The sequence below is a fragment of the Palaemon carinicauda genome, chromosome 16 (assembly GCF_036898095.1).
Source record: "Palaemon carinicauda isolate YSFRI2023 chromosome 16, ASM3689809v2, whole genome shotgun sequence".
Classification (NCBI taxonomy): Eukaryota; Metazoa; Arthropoda; class Malacostraca; order Decapoda; family Palaemonidae; genus Palaemon; species Palaemon carinicauda.
In genome coordinates this window covers 71,026,931-71,054,393 of record NC_090740.1, presented here as the reverse complement: position 1 = coordinate 71,054,393, position 27,463 = coordinate 71,026,931, and the positions used below count along the sequence as shown (strand labels likewise).

The 27,463-nt window shown below is 40.9% G+C and overlaps 1 protein-coding gene across 1 annotated transcript in view; it reads left to right on the top strand.

The window, feature by feature from the left end:
• The window catches only part of LOC137655767 (unconventional myosin-XIX-like), a 291,069-nt gene that overhangs the window by 258,981 nt on the left and 4,625 nt on the right, over positions 1-27,463 (top strand). Inside the window, exons 17-18 of the mRNA XM_068389896.1 lie at positions 1,805-1,905; positions 14,089-15,089. Of these exons, the coding sequence (XP_068245997.1) occupies positions 1,805-1,905; positions 14,089-15,089 (1,102 nt within the window). The remainder of the gene's footprint in view (positions 1-1,804; positions 1,906-14,088; positions 15,090-27,463) is intronic.

The following is a 27,463-nucleotide window of genomic DNA, read 5'->3' as shown; positions in this document are numbered from 1 at the left end:
TATGCTCATGATCAGACAGAATCAAATTTACATATTTGAGAGGAAATCCTTAATAATGCAAGACACTCCACAAAATTGGATGGTGCACACTATCAAAGACTTTTTCATGGTCTACAAATTTCATAAAAAGTTTGACGGCTGTTTTCTGTTCCTATACAGCAGGGGAACCTTACTTCCTACAGGACCTCCACTGTCATTTTATCTTGTTCTTCTAGTTAAAGTAGTTGCACAGTCGACATTATTCACTAATTGATATGATTCCAATAATTCACTAAATGCTAAAGCATCAGGATTTATGCGTCATCCATCCAAAGATTGAAGTCTCCACAAACAACTAATTCATTTTTCTCCATTATAATCATCTCAATGAGTTCACTGAATTCTTCAAGAAAGATTCTGGTCTTTGTTCTTGGAGGTCTGTGAACTGTTACAATGGATATTTTTCTCTTTTTCTGTGTTAAGTTTATTACAGTATATTCAAAGCTTGTTACACTAGTTCTTTTTAACATTTTAATATTTGAGTAACTTTTATGAATAAAGACCCCAACACCCCCACCAGACCTACCCTCTCTTGGAATGTGAAAGAAGGTGTGTGTGGGGTGTGTCATTTCAGGGCGAGTGTTGAACGGAGCTCTGCGCAAAACACGTCCACATCCTAGTGGCTCAACTATGCCCTCTGCCTCAAGATAACCATCTCATTTCATTATGCATCACTCAATCTTCATATTCTGCCTCATATTCAGCCAGTAGCTCAGGAAATTGATGATAATTCAATACCCTTGAAACAATAAAATTTACAACTCAAACAACCATCCGCATTAAATTTTGAAGTTCGCAGTCTGAGTTTTGCCACAAGTGCCTCCTGGTGAATTGTACAAAGTAATGTGGCAAAATTTGGAATTTCCTATTTCTTCCTCAATAATCCTGTGAGGCAATTTTCTTGGAGTCTTATGTTGAGGGCACCATCAGTACACACACAAACCATGATGGACCATTTTAGGTTATAGTCAGAAAAAAACCTTAGCAGTGCAGTCAACATTAAAATCTTGATTAATCAGTCAGGGTTACGCGAGTGTTAAAGAGTTTCTGGTATGAGATAGAAATAGGGCTCTCCAGTTAATAGTTAAATTTCTTAAAGTTACTTCAATTTCTTGCAAGCCTGACTAAGTAATCGAAATTTGAAAGTTTGTATTTTGGCCTGATGAAAATGAAGACTAGGACTATTGAACCTATTCCTGTTACCAATGTTATTAAATGACAGAGGACTTGCTAGTGAGAGTGCCACCGAGAGACTCCCAGTTGATGTCCGGTTAGCCCCCCCCCCCCAAAAAAAAAAAATAAATAAAAACTACTTCAATAATTTCTTTACATTGAATACATATCTATGATGGCTAAAACGTCGGACTCATTAAGTATTTTTTTTTTATCATAATTAAAGATGATTGGGTTAATTTTTTCATAATGATCCAGCTGATATTTTGATAAGGAATATAACATAAATTCTTTAAAATCATGCTTAATGAACTGTGTCTTTTATTGAGCGAAGTTTCAAAATGGTTCATTCCGGGAACCAAGTCTCCTTAGAAATGTGAAGAATGTGAGTTGCCAGGTAGTGACTTTCAAATAAAAATCACTAATATATATACAGTATATATATGTGTGTGTATAAGATAAATAGCCACTTTCACTGCAGTTTATGATACCATTATAAAAATTACAATTTCCAAAAATTGAAAACTCAAATAATCTTATATTTAGTAGCTTGCATCCCTAATTGTAAGATGAATTTGACTTTTTATTTCAGACTTGGACGTAGCCGTATCTTCCTTTCAGAAAGTGCTTTACATACCTTGGAGCTTGTTAGAGAGGCAAAAAGAAATAATGCTGCTACATGTCTTCAGAAATGTAAGTGCACAATTGTTTAATAATTATTTCTATTATTATTAATTATTGTTAATATATGTGATATGATCATGCATATAGTAGCCAAAGTATACAAATATACTTGTAGTAGAAATTATGTCTGGTTTGCTCACTTTTGGGGGGTATTGCCCCATTTACTCACCTTGTCACGTTTGCTAAGCTTGTCCGTTTGCTCAGTCCATCTGGTTTGCTCAGTTATGGGTCTGCCAGAGCAACTCAGTTTGGGGATTTAAACGTGAGGTTATGTTTACCAACAACCCCCCCCCCCTTCTCCCAAACCCCTTCCCTTCCATTTACTCACCTTGTCACGTTTGCTAAGCTTGTCCCGTTTGCTCAGTCTGTTTGGTTGGCTCAGTTATGGGCTTGCCAGAGCGACTCAGTTTGGGGATTTAAACGTGAGGTTATGTTTACCAACAAACCCCCCCCCCCCCCCCTTTCGGGTTGAGAGGGTACGTTTGCAGTGCGGGGTCACTGAGTAAGTACCGGCACGCGAGGGGTTCTTTCTCTGGGAGAGCTAATGCTCTGATCGCCCCTGGACATTGTCATTTACATTCCATGTCCTATGGAAAACCATCCATTTGTCTTATAGTATGCAAAAAAAAAACACCCAGTGACTTTGGTAAGGCCCGTTCTGTCCCCCGCCCCCCTGACCACATTCTCGTTGACTTGCCTATCAAACGTTAAATGGATTCTCAAATTCCCATTTTTCTCTACTTCGAGCGTATCCATCAATGCCATCTCAGGTTTGAAATTAAAGGCGATGACTTTCCGACCCCGGTCATAGCAATCATAATGAATTAGGTGATCATAAGTTAAGCCTAAAGATGTCGTACAAAGTGGAACCACTCAGTGTGACCCCTGCAGATTATTATAACCAAAATAAATGGGATTCCTATTCAGAGCACCATTGAAACTTTCCATAATAATAGTGAGGTATAACTTTTCCGGTATAACCTTATAGAAAGGTAAATCCAACATTGCCTGTGTCTGATTAGGGGCTAGCGCGTATGTCCTGTAAAGTGTTTTATTAAAGACAGTTTCCACCGTACTGTTGGGATTTGAAAATGCCTGATGAAGGGCAAGTAAAGCCAGAGGCCGTGGGATGATTTTATCGATATGGAGCCTGGCTTCTTCTAGATGAAATCGAAATTCTTCGGCCTGTGCGGTGGAATTAATGAACCACGCATATGGGGCTAATTCCAACTTGATACGAACGTCGATATTATCCATCAAATATTCATCTACTGAAGCCACATCTAGCATAAGTGGATGAATAAGATGCAATCCTTCTCTTTTACCTTTAGCAACCCACTCCTTTTCCATTTTGTTCAATTTTGTAAAATAATTGTCTTGTAAAACATTTGAAATTGATGTTCCCTTGTAATCTTGGAAAAGATATCCGAGCCGTCCGACTGTTTTGATGGTGTGAGACTTTGCTGTCGCTAATAACTTTATGAAAGACCAGTAATTAAAATGGGGATTTGATTCTACGAGCCTTTCGCCGATATAAACTTGGCTTGACTTGAAGATTGTATTTGCCAAAGCATTGACAAATACTGTACAACATCTACATCATCCCCCAACATGCTCCCATCGGGGGCCATCAATTTTAAATGTAGTTCAATACCCTTCTATGCCATTGATATGAAATTCGAGATAACGATCAGTTATTGCTCCCCCCGATGTAAGATTTGTTGGGAGAATAAAACTCGTTTGCCGATCAACCATGGAAGCTTCCACCACCCGTAAGCGATTAGGCCTGGGAAAAGCATCCACTACCCCTGCGGTGTATTTTGCGGTCTGGAGTTCGCTCCCAACAAGACTTGCAATTCTCAGTGCTGCCGATGCCATGTTTAATGACTTCACACTAAGGCCTATTTACCAGAACTAAATCACATTGCACTAAACACGTCTTTATATACTATATTCCTACGTAATGAGATTTTCTTTTTATTTACTCTTTTCTTCCCATTTCTTTTGACATTTTTCCTTTTCTTCCCTTTGCCAGTAACAATATATCGACCTGTTGATTTTAGCGCCTCCAACCCTCTCTGTTTAAGGCTTGATTTGAAATTCCCCTGTTGTAAATCTCCCATGACATTTTACCCAAATTCAAGGACCGATGGCAGGACCGCCTTTGCCACAAAGGGCGCAACCCCTTTAGCGAGTCCAGCTGATAGACTGAAAAGCCCACTCCCTTGCTGGGAATGTCTTGGGGTTCTAAAAACCTCAATATCCCCTAAAGCCCCTCCACGTAAGAGTTTTATGGGGGGACTAGCGAAAATGATGCAAAACTCCTCAGGAGATGGGGAAAGAAAGGCTACCCTCATGATGGCACACTCTTGAATAAACGTTTGGTGTGGGATGTAGCAGCTTTTATATAATTTCCTGCTTTGGTCTAATATGAAGGATGCATATTGTGCTGGCATCCTCACGAAAGTATATCTCCTTTCCTTCTTGGTCGGTCAGGCGAATGGATACTGAATCCAATTCCTTTGTCCCTAAAGGGTAATACACATAATTATGATAGTCTCTCGTTTTACTGCCCCACATACTAAAAGTATCCAATATATTAACTTTTTTACTCCCCTAAATAGGATCTTTCAACAATATCCAAATAAACGAGGACAAACTCCACCCCCGATGTGGGGGAAGGGGGTAAAGGAGCGAGCAAATTATGAGTTTTGATTAGAGGATTACCTGTATTTGTTTAAAAAAATTGGTAAGGTTTATCTGAATTGAATCCTAATGTAGCTCCTATTCTTTTCCCAAATTTTAATTCGATGGCGTGAATAGGTCCTATTCGATAAATTGCCTCTTCCGTTTCCTGTCTCTTAGTAAACTTTAATAACACCCTCTTTCTTTGATAGTCGTATTCCAAGAGACCCGCCGTGGGTATATTTTCTTGAGAAAATCCGAGTGGGAGGATCTTCCTCAAACCGTATGTTAAATCTTTGTTAATGCTGGAGACCATATACCCAGCATCAGTGGATAGAATACTTATTCGTGGTTTGTAAATTTCCTCAGTAGCTGAAGTGACAGTGGGTTCCCCACCTAAGGATATTCACACTTTTGTTATTATTATTTCTATCCCTGAATCGAGTTCACCACTAAACAAGCCCATAAATTTCATTAGGGTAATGGATATTGACAAGGGCTACTTCATGCTCCAAATTATGATCCAATTTTATACTATTTTTTAGCTTGTTTGTAAAGCTGCCCGCATTATTTTTAGGGAATATATCCCTATTTCCGAGAGATGGCAGAGTTACCATATGACTTTCTCCAGCCATAGCGACCAACTGAAGTAGTTAAGATGAGACGGGGATATTTAAACCAAATTAACATAAGACTTTTTTTTTTATTAAGGAAGCTTCTATTACATAATTATTCTCAATCGCTAAATGAGAAGAACATTCAACTCGAAGATAAAAATACAAAAGGGTGGACCTTACACAGTAAATTTTTTTTTTCCCTTAACATATGAACAAATTTACATGAATAAGATGAGAAAACAAGTACATTTAAATACCACCCCTATTACATAATTATTCTCCTTCCTAGAATGAGAAGAGCATTTAACTCGAAGATAAAAATACAAAAGAGTGAACGTTACACAGCATTTTTTTTTTATTTTCTTTTTATTCTTCTTTTTAACATATGAACAAATTTACATGAATAAAATGAGAAAACAAGTCCATTTAAATATCACCACTATTACCTAATTATTCTCCTTCTCAGAATGAGAAGAACGTTTAACTCAAAGATAAAAGATACAAAAGGATGGATCTTACACAGTAAATATTTTTTTATTTTTAACACATTATCAAATTTATTTGGATAAGGTAGATTCTTTTTTAACAAATAAGAAAATAAGTAAATTACATTTAAATATCACAAACAGCCAGAAAATCTTCAGATGCAACAAAGGAAAACCTTTCCAAGTTTTCCAATTCGGGAGACAACAGACATTTTACGGTTGCCAGCAAAATTATCTGTTTACCTTTACCAACCAACCTCCTACCCAAGTTCACCAAATCTGGAAAATGGTGTAACATCTGTACACTATCAGCGCGACCAGACCTCTCAATTCCAATGGGGATGGCGTAGATATTAACGCTCTCATTTCCTTTTTCCAGGGCAAACTGTTCCAATTCGTTTAGACACCTCAAAGTTAAAAACACATGCCTCAGTTGTATCATTTTGCAAGTTCATGGCAAAATGCGTATCCCTTGAAGTAGTCACATACGATCTAAGTTTTCCATCGGCATCATTATCATATGAATAGCCGTAATTAAACTGTGTTATCAACGTAGCTACGCATGACACACTCGCGGTGGGAAAACTCAGTGGTTTCCGTAAGATGACACTTCCAACGGGATGACGGTCTTTGCGAATGCATCGGTTTAAATTAAAGAGCCTTCTTCGACAGTTCACGATATCGCTGTAGGGGTAGGCTTTATATGTTTGCGCCGCAAGTCCGTAGAATGCGACGCCAATGGAATTGCCCCCCCCCCCCCCCCCCCCACTACCAAACACACATTCCCCTTTCTTAGAAGTGGCGCCGTAAAGTTGACGTTGCTTAGTTTTAGCGGTGAGGACTGCATTATGCGGGGATCGTGTTGTAAACTGATCATGAAACCTAAACTAACTACAACTACAACTGAAGTACTTAAACTCCACCCCCTTTACACGCCTTCCGAGTACGACATGCTAAGATCCGAGTACGACATGCTAAGACATGTATTTCGCGTAGACTTACCAGTGGGCATTTATTCTTAATAAGGCACCCACCGCAGTTTACCTTTTACTTTTATTTTCCTTGCTTATTCTCCCCCCTTTTCCTTTAATTCCATACATCTGCATCTGAGCTTTTGCATTCTTTATATAAGTAGAGGGCACTCCCACTGTATTTAGTAAGGTTTTATAAAAAGGCACGTCCTCTTCCTCAATAGCAGCCGTTTGCTGAATTAATTTCTTAAACACGTCTATTAAATTTAAACGGTAGATGGGTTTCCTTAGGTTCCCTCTATCATCCCACTCGACATCGTCCCGGCCTTCGAAGAATTTAAGGAAAGCGAGGGTGTACCTTCTGCTGGTGGGGGATAATTTTACGTCAATTATATTCTTCAAAGGGGGAGAGGATCACGCGCGCCTTTCTCGCCCAATTCGTTTCGCTTCCTTTTCTTTGATTCATTTTCCAACTTACACTTGATTGTATCATTTTGACTAAATTTTGGAGCAAATCTCTATCACTCCCTCCACCCTGCTGGTTATTCCCCCTTACATTTTCCTCTGCATTTTGTCTAGTGTTTTGAACACTTATTTCTCCGGCATCTTGGTGGTAATTAGACCCTTCTACCGTCTTTCGCGGTACCACAGTATTTTCTCATTTCCCTAATAAACCCCCAATTAGGCTCGCTGCGAGAGGAAGAAGGACTGAAAGTATGGCGCCTCCTCTCTGTGATGATAAGATTTTTCTTTTCTCTTAAAGCGGTGTCTTTTTATGAGCTACCGTCCTTATTTCGCCCTTATATTTTTTTACCTTTTCTATTGCTTTACAATCGCGAGTTAGATTTTCCTTCAAAAAGTTAGCGGAGATCTTTGATAAACAGTCGAGATGTGTTCTCTGTAGCAAAGGAATTAATTCAGCCATTTTTTTCTGGGAGAGGTTATTTAAGAAGAGAAGAAAATCCTCATGTTTGTGTATATGCGATTTTATTTCCAAGTTTCCCCCAACAGCCTTTCAACATCTTTACTATCTACCCACGAGTTAAAACTCGGGCGGTAACCCCTCCACGACACGAGATACTGTACTTGACTTTACCCTTCGTAACTTTCTTTTTGATAATGTCAATAGGGAAAGTTTCTGGTATGGCTGTGGGTATTAGTTCCGATTTATTAAAAATAACCTCAATTTTTTCACCAGCGAGATCCTCCAGATAATAAGTCAAAGGAGCCTGTCTCCCGTCCACGCTCCGAATTTTGAATATTTCTAATATATTTTGAATTTTATACCCACGATGGAATACCGACTGGCGGAGCCCACTTGCAATGCGCAGTGTGTCCTGCTAATGCCTTACTATTGTGTTTCGATGTAAAGATGCTTGATTTATACATTCGCTGAAATTGTCGCTTAATGATTTCCGGGTTCGTGTATCCATGAACTTCGAGGGGGGACACTCCCCCTCCCAACCCTTTGTGTGGGGACCTATTATAGTTTTTTACGAGTTCAGGGAGGACATCAAGATATCCGAGAGTATTTCTCAGAGTTAAATTTTTATATATCTTTTGCTTTAGAGTATGTATAACACGTTCTGCAATAGCTGCTTTGATTTCATACGAGGAAATGCTGTAGAGTTTTATATTTTCCTCTTTTAGGTACTTGATCGTAAGTTTGTTATAAATTTCCGATCCCCTATCGGTAAGGAGCCGACTAACACCCTGAAATTGAGGTAGAGAAAGGATTGCTTTTAAGCCTATTAACAGAGTCTGCACCTTCTTTTTTCTAAGAGGAACGACCTTGAGGTATCGGGAGAAAATATCTATGCAAATCAGAAGGTAGTTTACATATTTGTTGAATTTAGATAAACGTCGCATATCGGCGAGATCGCAGCTGATCATAACTTTTGGAGCTGGAGACACCATTTGACGTCTGGGGAATTTTTTTCTTGTAAGCGTATGCAGAGTATGTGCATCTGTTGTGGTCAAATAGTCTTTTACGTCATTTATGGAAATTCGTGCGTCTAAAGCTTTGGCGGTTCTGTAAATGGAATTAATACCTCCCAAACTTGATGGGTGGGAATAGTTTTCATATACCGTTTCTAAAATCTTCCTCTTTATGTCTCCCATTCTCCATAAACAACCTCGTACAAGGAACTCCCTGCTATATTTGTCCTCAACTGGAGTTCGCTAGGAGTATTTAAACTTAAATCAACCAGCAAATGGGAAAAAGGTTTAGTCATAACAGCCTTTTTATAAACATTCACAAATTTCTTTGATAAAGGCGAACCAAATATATGCCTTCCTAATAACTCGACTCGCGATATATCCCTCATTCTCAGCAATAGCATATGGGAGGCGTTTATACTTATATTTCTAGCGTATTTTCCGCTGTAAAACATATTTTGCGTAATAAATATAGCAGAGATATTTTTATGATGCCCTTTAGTAAAGACATCCACAACAATTTTGTCCTGTACAGCCTCGAGAAATATATCATCAAGTATATATAAAATAGAATATGGGCCAGCTTCCATATCTATCTCACTCATGGGGTCTACGATATTTGCAAAGAGGGAGAGTTTTGGTCCTATTCCTGGATGCGATTTCAAAGTATGTTGATCCACGCCGTACATAATAATGTGCGTAAACTTACTTTCATATTTTACTATTAATTTTTCCATGAGGTAGGATTTACCCGAGTTGGAGAAACCAGACACGATACGTGCTGGCTCTCTAAAAAGGTCCAGATCTGTAGCTTTAAAGCACTTGTACATTTTAACTAAACCTCTAGCCAACTGAGTGGCTTTATAAAAATGTTGTCATATAAGTACCACAGAATAAATAAAACCTTTAATGGAAAGTGTCAACCTTTTATTTTCTCTAGCAAAACAATACATGGGGAAAACTAAACACTGTAATTATTCGAAGTAAATTTTTGTATTCACTCCTCCCGGTTTTCTGTCATTCCATTATCGGTGGGTGGAAAATAGACTGTAACCTTTTCTTCTCTCTTTTTCCATAAATTTTCAGAAACATGAGGGATTGGTTCTGAAGGTGGATTTAGTAATTTGGGAAGTGGGTTGTTGATTTGAACTTCACTCACAACTTCCTCATCCCCCACTTCAATATCGGGATGCCCGTATGCGTAAGAATTGTATGGGCTCAAATGATAATGTTTTGAATCAAAAGCCGAGAGACACTTCTTTTTTACTTTAGTGGTACTCATCTGTCCTCTCACATTTCTAATTGTCCGTAGAGTGAGATAGTTGACGCGATGATCTTCCAGGATTTGGGAATACTGTTCGTGCTTTACAGAAGCATGCATGTGACCTGGTATGCCTTTTGCACGATTAATGTGACCCTGCTTCTTAACTAGCATGGAATACATTTTAGGTTTCAACGCTTTCACCTCGGTTATAAGATTACTCCCTGTTTCTGATTTTAAAAGCCCCAGCTCCCCTTTTCTCTCATTACTAAAAAAAGTTGGGGATCAACGTTGAAGTTGGAAAAATCCATATATGATTTCAAAAGTTCTTGCACTAACTCCGAATTAAGATCGTCAACTTCCAGAGCAAAAATTAAACTATCTGTATCAGTGTAAAGGAGTTTGACTTTATCTCGATAATTATTCTTGAGAACCTTATAAAAGAAGTAGTAAAGGTCAAACTTGGCCGATTCTAGAATGGCAAAACCTATGTAATTAGGCATATTGATGGTGACTGAGGGAGGGTAGAAGTGCAGATGATACGGTCTTCTGACAAATGGATGGTTGATTTTAGTCTCGGATTCCGGGCTTCCTTTAAGTAGGTGGCTGCTTTAGTGACAATTTTACTTTTTTCAGCGTATTTTAATGGGTTGAGTAGAGTTTTCCCAAAGATGCAGTTATTCATGGCTTTGAAGGCTTTTTTTTTTCTGTTGTTGAGGTTGCTGCGCTCCTCGCTTCGATGTTAGTTTCAATAAAATCCTTCATGTAAGCACTTTGACTGAATTCACAGACTGAATGCACAACCTCTAGTTCTAGGTCTAAGTCCATATACAACTGTAAAAGAGGGAGGGAAATAAGATTTTTTTTTACTGTGATGGGTGGCCATAAGCTTTTTACACTTTACAGTCATGCATCCCCCTTCGTGTTCTAGTACGCTTTTACAGTAGGGTGATAGATTTCTTAAAGCAACTTCCTCGTGGGATAAGCATAACGGCAGTTCATCAGTGGCTCTAGCAACTTCTTCTGAAGGTGCTTTAGTAGTGACGAGGAGCCAGTGTCCTTTATCCCGTTTGTATTAGTATTTTCATTACCCCTTCCTAAAAACAGATCCTTTTCTTCATCGGAAAGTTTACGAATTCCGCCAGTGAGAAGGTTCTTAGTCATAACTGTTGCATACAGGGAGTTGAAGGCTAAATGAAGGATGTAAGAACTTTTGTGGAGATCAGGATTAAATGATGGATTTATTTCACGCTTGTTGGCAGTGAATGATTGACGCACGACATAAGTGAAACCCCCCTAACATTATTCCTGATTAGATTATATAATTCCTCATCATAGACGTGATCCAACTCAATCTTGCTCATCTTGAGAAAGCTGTCAAAGGCATAGGATGGAAGTGAAACATAGTGTGGTAAATCAAGACCTTACTTATCATGAAATATAAAGCGCCACCAAATGAGAATACTATCCCCCAATAAAGCTATGCCTACAATGAGGTAAAGGAGAAGAAAATCTTTCAGCGTTTTACATTTGCTTATATCCCAAACACGCTGAGCCTGTTTATATTCCTCCTCTGATACATCGCTCGCCTTTAGCTTGTTGTAAAATGCCAATTTGGGGGGCAAATGCATTTCCTTGAGTTTTGCAAGACTGTCTATATAGTCAGCAGAAAGGTAATTTGCCTTGAATGACTTCACCCCGCAGTTTGTCATCTCTAATTCCACTTAACATGTCCTCTGTTAAGCCAGCCTTCCTTCCATCCCTAAAACATTCGGGGGCTAAACTATCCAAAAAAGAACCTAAAAAGGCTAGAGAGTCAAGGAAAATTAAATTATCGACAGTCATTCGCTGAATTTTAAGCCCTTGCTTCGTCATGATTGTAATGTTGACTTTAGTTTACAATTCCTTAAGGATAAGACCCAGGTCGTAACTAGAATTGTGCGCGAAAACGGGGGAGTCGAGTTTTAAGTTCACGACACGCTAAATTACAATGTGCGCAGTAAGCTCCAATAAAGTTATTCTTGGGTTTGATGTGGTCATGGTGTCTTTGCTTGCCGCGGTCATGTTTGAACGACGTCTTACACAGCTGGCATACAGTCTGCTGTTGGAAAGTTCTTTTATCCTCGGCTGACATATCACTGGAGAATGTTTTCCACTGTGATCTTATCGCCTCCCAAGAATCACTAAGGTGTGACAGAAAGTTATCGACGCAATCATTCCCGCAATTATAACTGGAGGCGGCTCTATTTCCTTCACCGTCAATAATGATATAGCAATAAGCTATTGATTCGTGTATGGTCTCCACACCATAAGTCCCAGTGGATTTCTTCAAAGCTGATTCTAAGTCCAAGATGCAAATATAAGAAAACTTTTGCGTCTTATGGGGGTTTCTAAATCTTACTGTGCTCCCACGAGGGGGAAAATTCAGCGCCACTGACAGGTCGCAGGTAGCTTCATGCTGTTGAAATGGTGTTAGTATAACATAGGTAGTGGAGGAGGTAGCATATAACAATGAATACTTACGACATTGAATATGCTCTAGAGAAAAGGTTAGGGCGGGAAGCACATTTTTACAGGTGTATACCCAGTGACCACTTGGTCGGCTTCAAGATACCCTTGATAAGGACAAAGCCCATCATATTTATTGTGAATACTCTGCCATCACATCAGTACTGTGTTGTGAAATCGGGCACTGGATTGTATTTATAATACAGAAAAGTCCTGTAGAAAACATTATATTTTTTTACCCATTGGGGATGCGGCCAGAAGATCATTCGAAATACTTTACTGATTTTCTATGAAGATATTCTACCATGATGTGTTTCATAAATAATATGCGAGTGCAAAATTACAATTCAGCTTTGTGCGCATTCTTCTGCCTATAATTTACGCATACCGTAAGTCTAAATGGAATTTGTGCTGCCCTTAGGAAACTCAGGGAGCATTTATCCACCACCGACTTAAAAGGAAAATGACGTAACAGTGTTATCGTACTATCTTATACATTTAAATTCAATACTGCGTATGTACATCTGGAAATATAGAAAACCTGAATTTTCAATGAAGGTTTGCCAAGTGCTAAAGAAACGTAATTTTTCAAATGAATGTTTTTAGTGTCGGATTTTTTCCCACTTAATGCTATGTCATTATTCACGTAATGTTATTTTGGATGTATGCATCGTATAATAAAAGAAACTAAGCTTTAATACATTTTCTATTACCCATATATGTTGATGTAAGAGAAAGGGCCTAAAACAAATGGAGTGAAAGATGAGTACTTGAGAGAGAGAGAGAGAGAGAGAGAGAGAGAGAGAGAGAGAGAGGGAGAGGGGGTGTTAAAACAGAGAGATGGGTACTTTTTCATAGGCATAAATTGAAAGGAATATGGGGGGGGGTTGACGGAACGGGCCTCGCCAAAGTCTCCGAATGGGTTTTTTTTTGCAAACTATAAGACCTGGAATGTAAATGACAATGTCCAGGGGCGATCAGAGCAACAGCTCTCCCAGGGAGAGAGAGAACGGCCCTCGTTTGCACACAAAAGCGTGTCTTATAATGAAAAAAAAAAAAAAACTGTGTGGTCGCTAGGCTCAATGTCAAGGCCTAGGGGCATGGGTCATCAGCTCTCCAGACAGAGAACTCCTCGCGCACCGGTGTGTACTCAGTGACCCCGCACTGCAAACATACCCTCTCAACCCGCAGGAAGGGGAAGGGGGGGAGTTGTTGGTAAACATAACCTCACGTTTAAATCCTCCAACTGAGTCGCTCTGGCAGACCCATAACTGAGCAAACCAGACGGGCTGAGCAAACGGGACAAGCTTAGCAAACGTAACAAGGTGAGTAAATGGGGCAATGCCCCCCAAAAGTGAGCAAACTAGGCATAACTTCTACTACTTATATTTCAAGTATTTTATCTAAAAACAGATTTGTATTGATGAAAATACCTGGAAATGAGATACATCTTTATTTTTTCAATGTTCCTTCAGTTTTGAATATGCAGTTTATAAGGTTTTATTGTTCATTCTGAGAAATAAGCAAAACATAATTATTTAGAGATTGGAATTTGAAATTAAAATTGATTACAATTGGTTATGTAAGTAGAAAACCACATTCATATGATAATTTCATTTTATTTTTTACCTTTCTTGATAAGAATCAAATAAATAGTTTAAAGTTTGATAAAATAATTTTTTTTTCATGGCTGGTCACCCTTTACATATACATTACAATATTTTCAGACTGGCGAATGCACTGTTGTGTCCAGAGATACAAAACTGTCCGATCTGCCATTTTAGTACTTCAGAATCAAGGAAAGGCGTGGCTGGCACGGCAAAAATTTATTAGATGGCGAAATTCTTGTGTTGTGATTCAGAAAAATACTCGTAAAATAATTGCAGCTAAGAGATATAAGAGTATTTATCATGCTGTTGTAATAGTTCAGAAATACTGTAGAGGATGGATAGCTCGTAAAAAGTATAGAGCCTTATTGCAGCAAAATACTAGCCGTCCATACTCAAGGCAGTCAGTGGTTTCCATGAACAGTTTAGGTTACTTTAGTCTAACAACATCAAATTCTATTCATAGCTTAAATCCATCATTGCACGATGTTAGTCCTATGGGTGCATCATTTTGTGATTTTGGATCTATTGGTTATAATGAAGCACTAAGAGGGTACATTTCTCCTGAACATCAACAGAGACTATTAGAAACAGAAGAATCAGGTATTGAAACGGACACAGAAAGCATCAATGGCGATGATGATAAAACAGAGAAGAGAAAATCTAGTAAATCACGCAGAAAAGCAAAATTACGTAGGTTGCTAGAGGCTAAGGGTAATTCTAGTTTTGTCCAAACTGCTAGTGAGGAGTCTCCTGATGACTCAATAGGCAACCATGTAAGCCAGAGCTCTGGAGTGGAAAGTTCTGGTTGTCAGCCTGACAGTTTGTCTCGAATGAAGTATGGAGGAAAGAACAATGTAGGTAATCTTTCAAGAGCATCCTATACATCAAATGTGTTGTGTGGTAATCCAGATCCTGATGAAAAAGTGAAAACTGCAGCTGACCCTATAGATAAAAGCTTTGCTCCTAAAGTGCGAGTGGCCACAATGCATAATTTACGGGATTTATCTACTCTTCTGAAAGACTACTCTCCTAACGAGAATTTGCAAATGGTTCTACCCAAACAGAATCTATCTCTTTTCTTCAAAGATGGAGTTCTCTCATATAGACGGATGCCAGTGGTAAGTCAGTAAAATTTTATTTTTTACAAAGAAATGAAACCAATATATCTTTGAAAATTTTACTTTAGCACTTTTAAAAGAGACTTGCTTAAAGATGTACATTAGAAAGCACATGCTGTAGACAGTATTTTTGAGGAATGAGATCCATATACCCTGTTCTTTACTCAAACCATATTATTAGCCTTTCCAATAATAATTATCTATTTTATTCAGCTTGTAGCCTTTATATATCCTTAAGCTTTGTTATTAACTAAGAATTTACACATTATCTCTTTGAATTCTCATTTCCTATTCTCAGCAAATGATGCTTCACTGTTTGATTTGTCTACTCAACTAAGTTTTATAAATACATTTTATTTCCATGATTCTTATTACCTTCGATTAGAAAAGGCTATTTACTGCAATTTGACGATATCAAAATAAAGTAATGAATTGTTCCGACGCGATATACAAACCTCGTAATCATTTAACATAGGAATTTGCTTCAGCTCAGCTGACACAGCCGAAGAGAAAAAAGCAGGCAGTTGTGCTGATTGGTTGGCTGGCGGTATGGGGCGGAGCTTAGCTCCCCACCCCCCACTACCACCACCACCAGCCTGCTTTTCTCATTCACTAGCTTTGGCTCAACGTGGATGGTTGTCTACTCTCTGCTATCTACGCTGCAGCCTTTTGCCTTCTCTTGTACTTGTGTACTAGTAGTTGTGTGATTGTAATGGACGAGAAAATTACTCATTAGATGCTATGTTGTGTAGGCCATGGAGGGCGCTGTGGTAGGTGGCTTTCGTCACCTTCTGTAGACCCGCACACGCTCTGCCCAACATGCAGGGGAAAAACTTGCTCTCAAGGTTCTCCTTGCTGTGAGTGTGAATCCTGGCCGCCCTTGCAGTGGCAAGTTTTCGAGAATCGACGCATATATCGCCGAAACCCTAAAGCTTCTTCCGCTTCGGAGAGCTCGCCTCTTTCGAAGAAGGAGAAGAGTGGGGAGCCGGTGCAAAGTGTGCCATTTCAAGAAACTACCAAAGTGAAGTCTGCTCACCCCCTCTCCGAGTCGGAGGAGTGTGTGAGTATGATTTTAGAAAGCTCAGATTCACAGCCTGTCAGGGATTTTTCGCGTTTCGCCGGGAAGCGGGTGACCTTAGCGCTTCCGCTACTTCGGCGATCTCGAGGGACACCCGACAGATTGTTGGACCGTCTGATACAGATGACGACACGTTACCTGGTAAGATGGGGGGAACTTTGGGCGTCTCTCGGATCATCATGTAAGCCTGATTTGGATTTGTTAAAATGCCGTTTAACTCTGGCGGGCAAGATTGAACAACATTTGAATGACCTGATTGATGATGAAAACTTGAATATATCTGATTTTGCAACTTTATCAACTCCCATGTTCCCTGATGCCCCTGTTGTTGCTGACCATGCTCCTGTTAAAACATTTGTTCCAGGCAAAATGCAAATTTTTTACAAAGGTAAAATAACTGCTGGACTCCCTGTTAAAACAAGGGAGAGCAAGGTTTTAAACAGAGATTTCTTTAACCACTGCTGGCAAAACCTTTACAGCTTTGCCCGCAAGTCAGTTAAAATTAAAATCTGCCAACACTCCTTTGGAGACTGTTTTTCAGGTTCACCAAGTTCACCAACCACGGCTCTTCCTACGGACATGGCTCAGGTTGTTCATCCTCGTCCAGTGTCGTCTGCTGTTGCCTCGACCACCGTTCCAGTACCTCGGAGGGGGCACAAGAAGAGGAAGCGTGGGCGGTATTCCTCTTCTAGCTCCTCTTTCTCTCCCTCCTCCTCTTCGTATTCAACTTCTGACTCTGACTCCTCTCCCCCAAGGAGAAAGAGGAAAGCAAAGAAGGCCAGGAAGGCCAGTCGCAATCGAAGGGACATGGCGCCCCGAGACACTTCATCTCCTCTAGAGGATGAGGGCGATGTGCGAGATTCCCGTGTTCCCCGCGCTAGTGGGATTGTTCACGGCGAATCTTGTGCAAGGCCGCCATGCACAACAATCGTGCTCGAGGGCGTAGTTATCGTCTCCCAGAGCATGGTGACGGGGTCCTTGTGCCCCCGAGCTACTGCTTAGACTCGAATTGAACTGCTCTTGAGCTGGAAAATGAGAGTCCTGGCTTCGGCGCGAGAAACCTCAGCTGTGGTCTCTCGTGAAGAATCTGTGGTACGCATGACTACTTCCACGGGGGTAGCCACGCGGACCGACTCCGCGACTCGTGTATTGTGTGAGCAGGGAGCAGGCCCAGACAGCCCCGCACTCGACCCGCGCGACTTGGGCCTGGCATGGAGCCACCTCGCGGCCCAGCCCGCGTCATGTTGGCCGGTCGTGCACGACCAGGCTAGCTCTCGCGCATACCAGCCGCGCGAGATGCAGCCAACCCCCATGCTTTCTGGCCATGTAACAGGCAAGGCTGCGCACACCACTTGTGCGACTAACCTGTCTACACATCCTGGTGCGAGCGCTGCAGTTCCCAGCGACCCCGCTCGCGATCGAGCTCCTTCGGGAGCTTCGTTGGGCTTGCAGCGGTCAGTCACACACCCGGTCGCAGTGGGAACCTCAATGCATTCCGTCGGGGATGAACCCTGCCAGGGTCCTTCCTTGACTCCTGAATACACGCCTGGTTCGGTCTTAGGGCCTGAGCGAGGGTATTCATGAGGGATGTCATCGCCCTTGCAGCATGACGCTTCCCCTACACTTATGGATGTAGTGGGTCTGAGGGATCAGCCACTTCCACGGCCTTCGTCGACCGTGGAGACGGAAGATCCCAAGGTGGAGTCGCTGTTCCTAGAGGTCATTAACCTTATGCATGAGATTAATGGGCGCAGGGCTCCTCCTGCGGTAGTGTCTGAGGATAAGTGTACAGCCTTGGAGATCCTATGGGGAGCTCCTGAAGGCAGTTCATGGCCTATCACACTTCCCTGGTCGAAACAGGCTGCTCGAGTATTGGACCGAGTGAGTGACCAGATCACAGGACCTGGTGACTCGCCTAGGAGCAAAGGTTCGAACAAGCTTCTCCCTCAACCACTCCAGCTACAGAAGAGGTATGTCACTGAGTCTTCTGTGCCTTGTCCTCTCTCTCTCGACCCCGCGGTCGGAGCGCTTGCTGGGGGTTCCTCGGTTGAGAGCTTGAAATCCCAGTGTTTCCTTCTCGGCCTCTGAGATTTCAGCTATGGAGTCCATCTCTGTAGCTGCTTCGTGGCTCAACCACTGGTGTGGTATGGCCACAGTGTTCGCGCGGGACACAAAGCTCGCTACCCCTGAACACATGGAGCAGTAAAGGAACCTGACTTTGTCTGGTGGGAAAGCTGTTGCTTTTCTCTTGGACCAGCTTGCTACCCAGTATGCCAATCTGATCTTCAAAAAACGCGAGGCAGTAGCCGCTGGTTTGGGGAGACGGATTGGTTCAGGAGAGGCCCTGGCACTCAGGAACACTCCTATTAGAGCTGCAACTTCTCTCTTTCCACCAGAGGAAGGTTGGGCCTCGCGGGAAAAATGGCACCTCGACTCGAAGGACTCTATTATCCACCAGGCGCAGGCTGCGAGTTTCAAGGGACCTGGTCCCGCGAAACCGTCCGCAGCCAGGCCGAATCAGGCCGAGCCCACGGGAAGTAGCAAGGGTACCGCTGGTCGTTCTTCTGCTGCTCCTGTGCAGCCGAGACCTGCTCCTGTTCAGAAGGGTTCTGCCCCCAAACAGACCTTTCAGCCTCCCTCGGGAGCTCCTCCATGTCGGGGAAAGAACAGGGGCAAGCGAGGGAAAGGGAAACGCTGAATTTGGCTTTCCCCTTCCCATGCGGCCGAAGGTAGGGGGAATCCTTATCGTGCCATTAGGCGATGTGGCAGCATCTCGGGGCCGAGGAATGGGTATTGTTGACCCTTCGCGAAGGGTACAATCTCCCATTCGTGCTTCATCGGCCCCCCCGTCCTCCACTCCAATAGCGTTCCACAAGTACGCTCCAATATCGCCGAAGGCTCTGGCCTTGGAGGCGGAGGTTTAGGAAATGTTGGAGAAGGATGCGCTAGAAGTCGTACATGATCAGTCACCAGGGTTCTACTGTCGTCTCTTCCTTGTCGAGAAGGCGACAGGAGGTTGGAGACCGATCATCGACCTTTCGCCATTGAACAAGTTTGTTCAGCAAACTGCATTCAAGATGCTGACAGTTCGCACTGTGCTGTTAGCCATCGGGCAGTACGACTTCATGCTTTCGATAGACTTGAAGGAAGCGTACTTTCAAGTACCAGTTCATTAGTCGTCTCGAAAGTACCTCCGTTTCACCTTCCAGGGCACGGTGTACCAGTTCAAAGTCCTGTGCTTTGGACTGTGCACAGCTCCCCAAGTATTCACACGAGTGTTCACGGCGGTAGCAGTTTGGGCCCACTTGAGGGGCATCCGCCCTCTGATGTACCTCTACTACTGGCTGATTCTCGCTCCCTCGCAGGAGCAGTTGATTCAGGATCGAGACTCGCTTCTGGAAGTTTGTCGTGATCTGGGGATCGTGGTGAACTACGAGAAGTCGAGCCTCATTCCCAAGCAGAAGGTGAAGTATCTGGGAATGCTGATTGACTCGGCAGCAGGAACTGATCAGCAGACTTAGAGAGGTTGCGCAGCCGTTCCTGTCGCAGGAACAACTTCCAGCCCTCGAGAGATCTAATAGGACCAATGATGGTCATTCCCTCTTCGCTTACCCTACAATGACCAAAGGCCACGGGCCCGTAGGCCATATTAGCCCTGTAATGGGTGGAGAAACACTCTCCACGCAGATCAGACCTCTTCAGGCTGATCTGGGGCATCGAAGCGATAATGAGGCGTCGAAACTGTCGAGGATAAAGGACGTCTCATTTCATTAGGGAATGTTAGCCATCCCTTCCTTAAGGGAATGGCGCCTATCAGCAGCTCTTTTATAAATGATCCGCAAGGTGACAGCGGATGCTCTTCTCGGGCTCAGCCCAATAGAGTTGGAATGGTACACGGACGCAGACCCATTCCCTCCCAGATGGGAACAAGTCCCCGAGCTGCAGATCGTTCTCTTCATCACGAGCGTCATCAAGATACTATCTCGATATAAAGCCCCATACGAGGATCCTCTAGTGGAGGTAACAGACATCATGTCTCTATAATAGAAGGGATAGACTTAAAAATTCCTGTTCAGCCCATCAAATCTCCTGTGGAAGGCCCTCTACATGCTGAGACCCTTCCAGGGAAGAAGGGCTCTGTTGGCTCCCAGGTAGCCCAAGAACACCCTGTTCCCTGTAATGAAGGAACTAAGGCTGAGGCTGGTCCTAGTTATGCACCTAGGATTATCCAGGAGGTTCAGAAGTTCTCTGCCTTCGATTTATCACAGTACACCTGATCCCTTCATCTTATGAATTCCTTGCCCTAACGGTTAGGAAAAAGACCGGGATCCCAAAAGGCAAAATAGAATTCCTAGAAGAATACAGTCAACTAGAAGACAATACGAGTCTTCTTTGGAAAAGAAAGTTGCTTTGTAAAGCAAAAGGGACCGAAAGGAATCTCATGATCTGCTTGTCCTTCTCTGTCCACCCCTATAATCAAGGTCTGGCGGCCAACAGCACGATGGCCTTTCAGAAAGGAGGCAGTGTATCCTTGGATACTATGAGAAGTCTAATTTTTCGGCCCTGTCCCCATATAAACCCTTGAGTAAGCACCAAGAGTATTGCCGACTTTGCGAGAGAGGTCACTTGATTGGATCTCCAGATCCATGGACCAATATCTAGGTGCAAGTCAGCCCCGACTAGACCTCTTCTATATGCCCTTTAAATGGATCTGACGAATGAAATCTTTAATAAGATTCCGAAAACATGTGCAGGCTCAAGTCGGCAGCGCCACCAGAGCCCATCTCATGGTCTTTGGACAAGGTCCTACATTATGCCTCACCTGTGAACAATGAGGATTGTTCCCTCAAGGATCTAACCTAAAATGTTATTTTTCGGTTCGCTATAGCCTGTGGGGCTAGAGTTAGTGAAATAGTGGCCCTCTCTGGGGATGAGGGCCACATTAAGTGGGAGAACTGTATCTCTTTTCCGATCCAACCTTTCTCACTAAGGACGACCTACCCACTAAGAGGTGGGGTTCCTGGAGAATCTGCCCTCTGAAGGAAGATGTCTCTCTAGGTCTGCTAGAGTGTCTAAGGTTTATCTTCGTAGAACTTCAGACTTCAGGAGAAACAGCTCTTTACAGGAGAAACCTCTGGATCAAACTATCCCTACAACTGAGGGCGGAGCTCACCTACCTTATTTGCGGAGCGGATCCTGACAGTACTCCTGCAGATAGTGATCTGAGAAAAATTTCTTCTTCACTGAACTTTTCAGTGTGTGGACTTGAGCCTCTTCGCTCCTTTACTGGATGGAGGTTGTCCAGAGTGTCTTACAGACACTATGCTAAGCAAGTCTATGGATTGAAGCATTATGTGGTGGCGGCAGGTGGTATTTTGGACCCTGTTGTCTAGCTCTGCAATGAACAGTAAATTGATTGGGACTATCAATTAAAAGGAGAAGGGGTCAGCATTTTTCGTGTGACCCTTTGAATAAGTGTTGCCAAGGTAACACCAAATCTGTTCAGAATCTCAGGTGTGAAATTATACAGATACAACTAGTGCCGTGTGTACATAGTACACAGTGTTGTTAGATTATTTCATGTACAGAAATTATAAAGAGAAGTCTTATTAAAAGAGCTTTTCTTCAGTCTGAGAGTGGCACTCATCATTTTTTCCCCTTTCAAAAAAGGGAACATTAATTTCTGTGTATGTCTCTTGTATAATTTCCTTATCATGCTACATTCATTTAGCATGTAGTCATTTATTAGGAATAAATGTCTATTAAAATGCAGTTGCGTCCTAATTCTCCCGACAGTTGCATGTTTAAGATGCCAGAGTTCCTTGACTTACTCATGTAAGTATTTCTCATATCATTGTATGCTTACAAACAACGGATGGGGACGCTGATATTGGTTCCACAATATATACAATCCTTGAGACTGTTTGTATTCTCAGTGTATACTTATGTTTGTTCATACAATATATGCTACCTTGAGGCCCCTTTTCTAACGTCTAAAAATGACTTCCCTGCAGGGGGCAGGGAGCACTAACATTGTTATGCTTACTGATAATGACGGATAACGGTAACGTCATTTGTCTCAATTGGCCCTTTTGGCTGTAGAAATATTGTCCCAAGGTTAAGACATTGATGAAAATCCACAGATACATTAATTCTCGGGTATGCTTCCATCAGGACGTCATGGCTTGAGCCTAAAAAACGGATTTTGAGCGAAGCGAAAAATCTATTTTTGGGTGAGATGGCCATGATGTCCTGATGGACCCACCCTTCTTTTCTATGATAAGATCTTCACAGTTTCTCCCCCTGAACTACTGTATCTGTAGCACCATGCTCAACGCTGTAAGGAATGACCGCCAGAGGGAGTTGGCGCAGTTGAGATACGATAGTAGTAGGGAAACCAGGGTAACCTCTAATGCGGCTACCCTTCTAATTCTGCCACGTATCCCCCTCGAAGCGTAAAGGCTATTCGGGGTGCAGATTGCCATGTGGCATGTCAAGAATATGTCCCCTGATTATATACAATACCCTTGAGAGTAAATCTTAAGGGTACTCACGCCAGAAGTTAGAATTCTGTGAAACCTTTGGTTTGATTCTCTGGGAATATCACTGTAGTCATATATACCCTTGGGAAGCTACTAAAGGAACCTTCCATCAGGACGTCATGGCCATCTCACCCAAAAATAGATTTTTCGCTTCGCTCAAAATCTGTTATCTTCCCTTGATACTTTGCATTAAGATCTGGGATAACTACCCTATATAGACCTGATGTAGACCTCCAATAAAAAAAGTTTTTTTTTTCTAAAAGTAATATTTTTGCTGGGTATGAATTTTTTCATTATGGTAAAAAAATTAACCCCATAAATCAGGGAAGAAACTAAGAAAAGAATATGAAACACAAATAGAAAAATTGGCTCTATTTTATTGTTTTAAAATGTCTTTCTAAGTTATATATCAAACATCAATGCTATATCTTCAAAACTAAGGGAGAAGATAGAATTTGAAGGACAATAAGTATAGTTTTGAGATACGAGCTTTCAAAGTTTTTCTTTGTATTTTTACAAAGACAATATTCATAAATCATGATTATTATGAATTTTATGTTCCTTTTTGGATATTATTAAACCAAAACAATGTTTTTTATCATAATTTAATCATAACTGAAGATCCCTTTGCTCAATATCTTGCTATTTTAGGCTCCTGGTTGCTCCTTCATCCACAACTCTCTCTCTCTTCCTCACTAACTCTGCTAATATTGCCGATATCACCCACTTCTGAACTCTTATTAGAGCAAATTTTCCTCTTCCTTATGTAAGTGAGATGTTGAAATTGTCTTTGCCTCTTTGATATATCTTTAAGACTAATGGAGAAGATAGAATTTGAAGGTAAGTAAGTATAGTTTTGAGATACAGGCATTCAAAGTTTTTCTTAATATTTTTACAAAGACAATATTAATAAATCATGATTATTATGAATTTTATCCCTTTTACCCCCGGGGTATTTGGAAATTTCCAACCCTTAACCCCCAGGGGGTTATTTTTTCCCAGCACATTTTGCAGTATATTTTATTCAAATTGCTCTAACAGCCTTAATTTTTGTCATAGAGAGGTCGGGTTGGTCTCATTCTCTTGGAAAATGCCTGAATTTTCTCAAAAAATTATCAAAAAATATGAAAAACTAATTTTTATAGCATTTTTTGCAAGGACGTACCGGTACGTCCATGGGGGTAAAGGGATGGCTTTTGTGAAACGTACCAGTACGTCCTTTGGGGGTAAAAGGGTTAAGTTCCTTTTTGGATATTAATAAACTAAAACAATCTTATTTATCATAATTTAATCATAAATGAAGATCCTTTTGCTCAACATCTTGCTTCTTTAGGCTCCTGGCTGCTCCTTCATCATCTCTCTCCTTCACTAACTCCGTTACTATCACTAATATTACCCACTTCTGAACTCTTATTAGAGCAAATTTTCTTCTTCCTTATATTAGTGAGATGTTGAAATTGTCTTTTCCTCTTTTGCATGAGGAAATTCTTGCCAAAATTAGGAAAAAGACCTAAAAAGCAAGTGAATGTTAGAGGTTAAACTCAAACGTGTACAGTGATCCCTCGCTACTTCGCGGTTCGACTATCGCGGATTCACCACTTCGCGGATTTTTTCATAACGCATGTATATACATATATCGCGGATTTCCCGGAAATTTCGAAAATACCGCGATGTGACCGATGGTGCGAGATTGGAGAAAGTAAGGAAAATTGAATCATGATTGATTTTCAATATAAATGAAATTTTGAGAAGCAACAAAGATATCATTTGTTAGAGAGATAGAGAGAGGTAAGGAATGGGAGGTAGTGAAAAGTAGCCCACAGAGAGAGAAAGAGAGAGAGAGAGTGTGTGTGTTGTTGTAAATGTAATAAACAAAAAAAATTGATAGGTTATAACACATTGGTGCTTATGTAATATCAACTGTATAGACGGTTTGAATAAGATAAGAAATGGTACAAACGATACTTTGTTAGTATATTCGTACGCTCTCAAGAGCGGCAGCTAGACATCAGCTGATCTGATCACAGCCAAAAGTAAAACAAAAAGAAGTCAACAATACTCGATTTTTAAAACACACCCGAAATTTAAAAACAAAAGTACACGCTTTCTTAATGTGCAATTAACTATTTAAAGAGTAGCAATTTTCTAGAATAAAATGATGTTTCCCAAAAAATAGTGGTTTGCTGATGAAATCGGATGCCATATTTTTAGCAAAGATTGAAATGGATGTAAACTCTGCATAATTTTTTTGTTTCGTATTTAATTGACACTAAGAAAACTAATTTTAGTTTCTTCATCTAAATGTAAGTATTGTATAACACGAAGAGAGAGAGAGAGAGAGAGATATAGAGAGAGAGAGAGAGAGAGAGAGAGAGAGAGAGAGAATGAATCAGCTGTTGTAATCGAATGCCGTGTTTTTGTTTCGTGAGAATTTCATCGCCACGACTAACAACAACATACTGTACTGAACTTTACAGTACAGTGAACCCTCGTTTATCGTGGTAGATAGGTTCCAGACGCGGGCGCGATAGGTGAAAATCCGCGAAGTAGTGACATCATATTTACCTATTTATTTAACATGTATATTCGGACTTTTAAAACCTTCCCTTGTACGTAGTACTGTTAACAAACCACCCTTTAATGTACAGAACACTTAATGCATGTACTACAGCACCCTAAACTAAAACAGGCACAAATATTAAAGGCGATTTTATATCATGCGTTTCCTAAACACCTAAAAAGCACGATAAAAAATGGCAACCAATGTTTTGTTTATGTTCATCTCTGATCATAATGAAGAAACAAACTCATTTAGTGTACAGTACACATATATGTATAGGTTAGTTTTTGCATCGATTATATTGATTATACAGTACTTTATGTTGATTTTTTTATTACCAATGTTTTAGTTTACGTATTTTTCTTAGGACTTCCAAATGAAATGTTTTTCTTTATGACGCAGCCTGAAACGACGGCGTGTACGCTCAGTAAACAACCACGCTCAGAACAAACAAGGCATTTAACGCGCATGATGATAGTGATAAATAATGATACAGTACATACAGTATTTACAGTAAAAGCATTTACAAAATATGTTACCTTACAAATTGTTACAACCTACCAGGTTGTAATGCAGGTTCTTAAATTCTCATGGATTGCAGTCGGTAAAAATACGTCAGTGATAAGGAAAGACGGAAACAAAGACCCAAGAAAACTTAACAATATTTATCATAAACAAGAACAATAACTTAAATCAACCTTGTGAGATTAAATACACTTACACATATTCAAGACAACAAATAATGGTTCTCGGGAACTCACAAGAAAATAACCTAAAGCTACTACACTAAGCCCTAAACATAAGAAAATTCCAAGAGAGAAAACACTTAATAATAACGAGGTGGATCCAAAATACAGCTAGCCAAAGTCAATAACCTAATAATAAAAAGGAAGAAGGAAGTAGGAGATGAAAACAACGAAAACCTTAATATTCCTACCTATCTTACAAAACTAAACAATACAGAATTAAACAGTTACACAACATAGCAATAGAACTCGTATATAGAGAATTAGACAATTAATAATATATATAACTTCACCTCAAGTGAAGTACAGAAGGGGAGTTGAATACAGGGCCGTACTTAATCCATCAAGCCGCTATACTGAAGGGTAAATCTGTACGCCAGGCATTGAAGGGCAATCCACTTCCCTATAAAAGAGGAACGATAATTTGTCTTACCTGGCGTCAGCCTCCCTACTTATCACCTCACGAGCCAGTTTGCTCTCACACTCGTACACAGCTGGACTGGAGGAATATGGCCAGTAAAATCAAGGTTCAGTGTCGGGAAACAGCGTCGACACAATTCCCGTACAAATCCTCCGACGGGAACAAGTAGCAGAAAACTACCGTCGCAGATGACAGAGCATCTGCTAAACACTCATCAGAAGTGCGAAGGTAATTGCCAAAGTCGTCCTCCAAGACACCATGAATGCTGAGACGGGAAATAGTGTCGGTGAGAGCTTGTCAAGGCCCGAACTGCCTTCACTGGTCGACCATGTCCACTCATCACCTTCCCAGCGTTCATCAACACTCACAGCAAAAAAAACCAATCGTTAAAACGATAGTCCGCTAATACACAAAGGAGGAGGAGGAGGCGCAAAAACACTATTCAACAATCGGAGAGCCACTTACATTAACACTATAGTAAACAAACAACAAAAATACTTTAACTTAAAAAGAAAAACAAGGCTGATTTAAATAAAATAAAGAAATAATTTTACGTTAACCTAATACAAATATAAATTATACAGTATTGTACGTAGCAAAGCAGGAAAACAATTTACGAGAGAGAGAGAGAGAGAAGAGAGAGAGAGAGAGAGAGAGAGAGAGAGAGAGAGAGAGAGAGAGAGATTGTTTTACGTACGTAAATGTAAATTTTAAACAAAAAAAATATGATAGGTTACAACATGTAGACTTTTAAAACCTTCCCTTTAACTTAATGCATACAGTACGTACAGTACTAAACTATAAAACAGGCACAAATACAGTTTTAGAATGTACAGTAAGAATATTAAAGTAAAAAATAAAGATTGTTACTGTACTCACCACGAAAGAAGTTGAAGAAAAACTTGAATGGTGATGGCGATGAATTTGCTGCACAGTAGAAATGATGATGATGAAGCTGATGATGTGTTCTACTGTGCAGCCAATGATAGTATTTTACGTCTCTTCAGACGGAGGTGTCTTTTCCTGG